We start from the raw sequence: 7,521 nt of genomic DNA, 5'->3' as shown, positions 1-7,521 counted from the left end.
GGGAGCTGGTCGTACTCGCAGCGCCAGAGCCGGAGCGTGTGCGTGGCGGAGGGCGCGGGCAAGAGCGACCTCATGGTTTTCAGCCCCAACTTCCCACTGCCCACCTGCTCCACAGCCAAGGAGACGCCTCAGGATCCCAGCGCTCTCCTGGACACGGTCAGTGCCCCTTTCTTTTCTCCGCCCTTGCCTGCCTTCTAGGCGGTGTTCTTTCTTGTGCCCCTTTTGGCTTGCGCATGCTTTTGTCTTTAGGAGTGGGTTCTTTTTAATGAGCTTTGTGAAGGAGTGTGCCTTCTGGAGTGGATGATCCCGGGAACTCGGAGGTTCTCGGTCAAAATGAGCTTAGAGGTGTGCAGTGCAAGCCGTGGAGCCGCTTTTCGTGCATGAGCATACGAAAACAGGAACTTTGACCCTCTCTCAGGAGTTGCAAGGGAAGAAAAAGCTACTAAAACGTCTTTTTCTTTTAGTTTATTACTTTCTATAGTCTAGTGTCCGTGTAGTTCCTGGAGATATCAAATCTTTTTGGCGTTCGTCCACGCTTATCTTGTAGTTCGAGATTGGATTTGAGATTTTTTGTGTAATAGATGTTGTGCTCTGTTTTGCTAGCCAGGCAGCGTGCTGAAAGGGAAAGATAAACTGAAAGGGAAAAATAAAAACTCTATGTGTATTCGTGATGAAGCATGCGCCGTGAATCTCCCTCATGCAGATATGCTCCCTTTGTAAGATTCAGCCTTTCCTATGGGAAAGTGAGTGCCTCTGCTGAATGTGTTTATTTCCTAAAGCGTTTACCCTTTCCCCAATCCCTAATGCGTTTAACTTGTGTTGAATGGGCTATGCGAGGGGGCGTTTGCCCGTAATTAGCGCTGATGGCTCCGCTTTGATGTTCCCGGGCGCCAGATGGAGGCGTTTCGAGAATTCCCCGCAGCGGAAGGGACGGAGAGATTGAGTGAAAGAGAGGAGGAGGCCCGTGCTGCTCGGTACGATCCCTTCTGCGAACTTCTTCTTAAGTCTTATCCCTGTGGGTTTTTTTTTCTGTGTGTGTTTTTTTTATTTGTTTGATTTTGGATTTTTTTGTTTGTTTTGCTTTGCTTGGTTTAGTTTTTCTCTTTCCCGCGAGCACTTCCCATTGAGCATTTAGTAGCAGTGCTGTGGGTGGGTCTTGTCATCAGTAGTGGTGCTGGGATTTTGAGTCGCATTCTTCAAATATCAGGATTGTGAGGCTGGGCCCTCCACTTTCTTAGACGCGCTTTCTAGCGAGACTTAAAGGAAGGCGGAATGAACTCTTCTAAGTCGCAAAATCTTTTGGCGCTGTGGCAATGGCCCTGAGTGAAACCTGTTGTCCTGTTTTGAAATGTGATGCTGAGCCTTATCCGAGGGATATTGAGATATTGGGGACAACGTGGCATGATTCATTCCCCAAGGATAGGGGCGGGGAGGGAAGTGACTCCTTGTTGTTGTTGTTGTCGTCACACTTCTTTTCTCGGTGTATGCTGTTGCGGTTGCTTGTGGAAGATCCAAAGGCTCCCTGGATGCCTAATGATGCTTGTTGAGGGGCATTTTTTTTTTTAACCTGATTTCCTTGCTCTCCTGCGTGGTATTTGTTAACCACGGGGTGTGTCTGAATCTTCTGGGCCGAAAGGAAAAGTCTATGAGTATTCATGGCGCCATGCAAATGTGTTCATTATGGAAGCTGTGGCAGATGCCAAGGAAATGAAATATTTGTCAAGAAAATGAAAGAAGATATAAGAGAAAGTGACTAGCATCATTAAACAATGTTACCTACCTATATGTAGCTCTGTTATTCTGTAATTAGGAACACTACCGATAAGGCAATGATTTGAGAGCTTTGACAAGATGTGGGTTATCCTTTTTCTTCACTGGAGTTTTTGCTTAGAATCTATTCTGAAAGAATAGTCTATTTTAATGTTTTGAAGAAGCAGCCACTGACACAATTTCCTGATACCTCGAACGAACCACAGAACCACATGTGCCTGACCACACGAACCACACGTGCCTGACAGGCAGACGTCTCTGTGTTCCTTTATAGACTTGGGATGGCTGTATTGTTAAGTGGACTATGCCTGCAAAGCTTGGCACAGTCAGCAGAAGATGTAGTGAGCTCATATCCTCCACGTTGCTGCTAGTCACAGTGTGAGGGATGACAGGAAGCACCTGGAACTGAATGTAGGAGGGTGTCTGGTGTGTTTATTTTGGAGGATGTGGATATTTGCTCTTCCAGAGTAGGGATGTCCTCTAATAGAGTGAGATCAGTGCTGTTTGTCACAGTTTTGGAGTGGTGGAGGCTGGAAGATGTCTGTGGAGGTCATGTAGTGTAAGGCCTCCTGCCAAGCATGGCCAGCTGGAGCACGTTGACCAGGACAGTGTGCAGCTTTTGATAGCCATATGGAAACTCCACAAACTCTAGACACCTGTTCCAGTGTTCAGCGTATGGAAGTGTTGAAAGGTGTGCGTTTCTGGCCTGCCTGAACAGCACCTCTTCCATCATGCTGCAGCTGCAAGTTGAAAAGGAGGTATGGAGTCCTCTTTGGGGAAGGGAAAGAACGCAGGAAAGCGATGCCTGCCGTATTTCATGTCATCCTTCTCTAAGCATTTGCTTGGTGGGGTACATTGAGTAAGACTTCCAAATGAACGATTCCCTGCAGTTGTCAAGTCTGTGTGGAGTCTGTTGACACTGACCATCTCTCAGGCTGGTGTTGTGTCTCAGAAGATGGACTACTGTGTCRCAGTGTAACCAAGGTGTTGTTTGTGATATGACTTCCCTGCTGTATTGTATGCCCTATGACAAGCAAGGAGACTCCCTGAAAAACRCTGAACTCTGTYACAGTCTCAAACACGGCCTGCTTCAGTTCATACTRAAGCATTAGGGATGAATCCTTCCCATGCAARCAYGTTCWYTGTTGAAGCCTTGGCTTTTTTCAAAGCTCAACGGAAATCARGAAGGAAATCCTGAGAGCTTTTACCTAATGTCTACTTATACTTCTTAGTCTGCACCTGTGAGAAGTGGGATAAAAGCACAGCTGTTTCCTATGTAGTCTGCTGTTGTAACACATGTAGTTCACAGCTGTTCTACATCTTTGGTTGTTATCTTAAATAATTTATTCTGTGTGTGTGTGTTTTCCTGTGTTGGTTTTGAGTTTTGGTGCTAGAGGCCTCCCTCTCTGGGGTTTCATATGGTCTTATATTCAGGCTTACTCTCTTACCAAATGTCATTGCTTCCATATTGCTTGGACTCAGTGGGATGAGTGGAAAAGCTTCTGTTCTGTCCACAAAGAAGCAAGAGCTTGAATGACGTTTCAGGAGTTGAAGATTGTCTTAGATAAGCTCTTGATTTTAGGATATTGCTAACATAACTGATTCTTTACAGGGTACTGGCAGAAGAGCAAATCTCATGGTAAGTGCAAGATAGAGGAAAGTTTGGGGAGGGGAAAGTATGTTGCTCTGTGATGTGGGGGTCATTGGTCCAGGACATGTGTTCAGTGTCCAGCAACACCAGTGCAAACCCGTCACTCATGTCTCCTGACTGTGCTCGWTCATGTCTCTTTTGGTGGGTAGTCTTTGCTTGGTATCTTGGGAGTACAGATAAATGTCCCCTGATAATAGCTTGCTGGCTGAAGGTGGGCATGCATGTTCCAGSTGGRACACCATTTCTCCCACTWGCACCAGCACCTTTCCCTGTTGCCAACCTGATATATGAGATGTTTTAAGTATTTGTGTGCACGATGCACGGTTTTTACTATGTTGGCGGTAAGATTTTTAAGGTTTGAGGGACATGTACCGGCAGAAAAATGTGGGAACTGTTTTCCTCCTATTTTGAAGTTTGTTTGACTTTGAATGAATTCCCTCAGATTTCAGCATTCTCTCTGACATGTATYTTTTTTTTCTCTGAAAAGCAGTGATGGCAACATTGTCAGTAATGCAATGATCTTAGAATTTTGACCAGATAAGCATTGTCTTTGCAAGGCCTACTTCTGTGGAAATTATCCATGTTCTGGATCACTGAGAAATTCCGTTACAATTATTTCAGAAGTAATAACCATTTTTTYCTGTTTCGCTGTCATGTCACACTGCAGCAGAGGATGATCTGCCTTAGAGCCATATGTCTCCACGTGTTCCCTTTAACTTCRATGTATATAAGGTTGCCTGGGGAATGCTTACAGGCTTCTGCAAGTCAGGAGCAATTGTGAGTGATCTCATGCATTCAATGAAGCTGCTTCCTGACACATGTGCGGTGGGAGAGGAAGCACTTGYGATSGAGTATGGGAGGGTGACTCAYACATTTATCTCAGTGAATGTGCTTTGTGTATGTTCTCCATGAACGTACGGTAGGGTARTTTTCATGGCTTCTGTCGAGTTTTGTGCCAGATGGATGATGATGTTAATGGGTGTGAGACAAGGCAGCGAGACTAATTCTCATACAGGTCCCAGGTTCTAAACTCCTGGCTCTACTGTTCCATGCGTGGATCCCTGCCTGAAAAGCTAAACCGGAGTAGGAAACAAATCATGATGCTGCAAGTCAACACCACTAAGGTGTTTTTCTTGCACTAAGAAGTGAACTAAGGTGCTTCTTCGCTGGGCAAAAGTAAGAGCACTAGTTCCATTACCCTCCCCTACGTTTATTAATTATTATTGTTCTCCAAAACTTTCCTTGTCAATGTGTGTTGAGCTCGATCTCCAGAAGTAACAAGTTCCTGGCATTGCAAAGACCATCCAAATGGAATGTGAGAGGCTAGTTGGATGGTAAAGGGTGGAGGATTCTGTTATGGCCTAGTAGACGCATTCTTTGAAATATGCATTCCTTACTCTGTGCTATACTTTCTACTGAGGAAGGGGAGTGCATGAAATGGCTGGGCCACATGTGTTTCTTGGAACCACTCTTGCAAGAGGTAACGATCTGTGCCTGCAGTTAGGAGTGATCTTTCATAAATGATTCTTCTGGAATTCTATGTGTTGTACAAGCCTTGCTCCTTGTTCTGGATAGAGACTGAAGAGTACTCTCATCTTCTAGAAAACACACTGTAGTGCAGRTGCAGAGCACATTTTATGCAAGGCCTGCAAGTAATCAGGAGAGCTATGTCTGCTGAGTGAAAAGGAATGAGCATAAGCCCCAGAGGGCGGAAGAACCGACCCACGTGTGCTCCATGCCTCATTGGGTCCTGAGTCCACCGACTCATGGAGAAAGAAACAGGGAGAGAGAGACCTCCCTGGCAATCAGTTCCTGGATGTCCTTCGGAATTCTGAATACTTAGGACCTCGTGTATGACTTGATGAGGAAGAAAGAGCGATTTTGCCTAGAGTTCTGTCCCTGCTTGCCGTCAAGGGTGGCATTTACAGTTAGAAAATATTTTGGAAAAGAGAAGAAATGGCAAGAAGAGCATGGGTTATGAAGAGAATGGAAGAAGGCAGAAGGGAAGGAGGAGGAAAGGGAGGGAAAGGCAACATAGAAGAGAGAAACAGAACTCACCATGAGGAATCGCGGCGGCTTTCCATAGAAGGAAAAGACTGAAGAAAGAGGGCAGTATATCACGTGCTGTATTTTCCTCCTGCATCTTTTCTCCTTTTGGGCTCATCGTGCTCCTCTCGCACAGGAAACAGGGGAAGCTCATTTATTCTCTGCATATCCAACCATATCGTATTGGAACAAGATGAGGCACTGAATTCCTCGTTCCTCTTCCGCTAGCATCTTTGGTCTTTATCGTGTATATTCTGCCCCTTGTTAACGTTCTGCAAGCAAGTACCTTCGTTCCGCAAGCAACCTGTGAAGCAAGTACCCCAGGGCTTAAACTGCATAGCAGGGCCTTCCATAGCGGTTACTTGCAAATAAAGAAAACCGTAGGAATAGTACCAATAACGCGCAAAGTGTTGCGTGAATTAGTGCAGCAAGCCAGTATCCGTTCTTTGGAATGAGCACATGACCAATGTCGCCGGAGGCCAAGATATCAATTTAAAATTCTTGTTCCGGAAAAGATGGCTTATTCCCAAGGAGTCCCCCATCCCTGGTGGCGTTTCCTTGTAAAGCGCCGAGCGGAGAACTCGGTGTGGTCGGAGCCGCGAGGGTCGCCGGAACGGCAATGCTGGAGCCTGGGAGATTCGGCGCGGCGGGACCGGGGCCCTCTCGGAGCCTGCGGGATGAAGCAAGGCGTCTCCGTGGTGGCGTGTGAGGCGGCGGGTCACACGGTGTCGCTGCAGGCTCAGAAACGGCGGCGTCTGTGTCGGCTCCGCCCCGGTGCGGCGGAAAGCCCGGCTGTGAGCGCGGGGGGAGCGGGAGGGCAAACGCGGCGGTGTCGGAGAGCGGCGGCGGGGGACGTGGGTGTCGGGGCAGCGCCCGGGTSCGGTGCGGGAGCGGCGCTGGCCATGGGCGTGCGGTGCGCGGTGCGGCTGCTGGTGCTGCAGGCGGCGTGGGCGCTGGTCGGCGGTCAGGTGCGGTACTCGGTGCCGGAGGAAGCGAAGGGCGGCACGGTGGTGGGCCGGCTGGCGCAGGACCTGGGCGTGGAGGCGGGCGAGGCGGAGGCGCGTGGGCTGCGGCTGGTGGSCMAGGRTCGTCCGGCGAGCGTGGAGGTGAGCGGGGCGAGCGGCGCGSTGGTGGTGAGCTCGCGGCTGGACCGGGAGGAGCTGTGCGGCAAGAGCGCGCCGTGCGTGCTGCGCCTGGAGGYGCTGGTGGAGCGGCCGCTGCGCGTCTTTCACGTGGAGCTGGAGGTCACCGACATCAACGACAACGCCCCGCTCTTCCCCGCCGCCCGGAAAAACCTCAGTATTGCCGAGTCCTTAGCGCTTCCTGGTTCGCGTTTTCCTCTGGAGGGCGCGTCGGACTCGGATATCGGATCGAACGCGCAGCTCTCCTACAAACTGAGCCCCAGCGAACATTTCACTCTGGAAGTAAAATCTAAAGACGAAAAAAAAACATCTGTAGCACTCGTACTAACGAAATCCCTGGACCGGGAGGCCATGGCTGAGCATCATTTGATATTGACGGCGATTGATGGGGGCAGACCGTCTCTGTCGGGCACGATGGAGCTCGTGATCACGGTTCTCGATATGAATGACAACGCGCCCGAATTCAACCAGTCAGTCTACAATGTGAAAGTTCCCGAAAATGTTCCCRTTGGGACGTTACTTGTCCAGCTAAAAGCGACGGACAAGGACGAGGGAATTAATAAGGAAATAACTTATAGTTTTTCCCAATCTGTATCAGACCAAGTGAAAGATTTGTTCATGATGGATYCGAAATCGGGAGAATTAAGAATAATAGGCAGGCTAGATTTCGAAAACGTAGAGTCGTACGACCTGGAGATAGAGGCAAATGATAAGGGAACCGTTCCGCTAACTGGTCACTGCAGCGTGGAGTTGGAGGTGTTGGATGTGAACGACAACGCGCCGGAGGTGTGGGTGACGTCGCTGTCGGTGCCGGTGGCCGAGGACGCGGCGCTGGGGACGGTGGTGGCGCTGCTGAGCGTGTCGGACCGTGACTCGGGGTCGAACGGTCGCGTGCGGTGCACGGTGTGGCCG

The 7,521-nt window shown here is 49.1% G+C and overlaps 1 protein-coding gene across 1 annotated transcript in view; it reads left to right on the top strand.

Annotated features, from left to right (window-relative positions):
• The window catches only part of LOC112954201 (protocadherin alpha-8-like), a 21,401-nt gene that overhangs the window by 11,772 nt on the left and 2,108 nt on the right, over positions 1-7,521 (top strand). Inside the window, exon 2 of the mRNA XM_026047343.1 lies at positions 9-75. Coding sequence (XP_025903128.1) covers positions 9-75 — 67 coding nt within the window. The remainder of the gene's footprint in view (positions 1-8; positions 76-7,521) is intronic.

This window comes from Nothoprocta perdicaria, unplaced genomic scaffold (genome assembly GCF_003342845.1).
Source record: "Nothoprocta perdicaria isolate Ctin4 unplaced genomic scaffold, notPer1 scaffold_492, whole genome shotgun sequence".
Taxonomy (NCBI): domain Eukaryota; kingdom Metazoa; phylum Chordata; class Aves; order Tinamiformes; family Tinamidae; genus Nothoprocta; species Nothoprocta perdicaria.
Note: the sequence above shows the minus strand (reverse complement) of the source record. Positions and strands in the feature narration are given on the sequence as shown.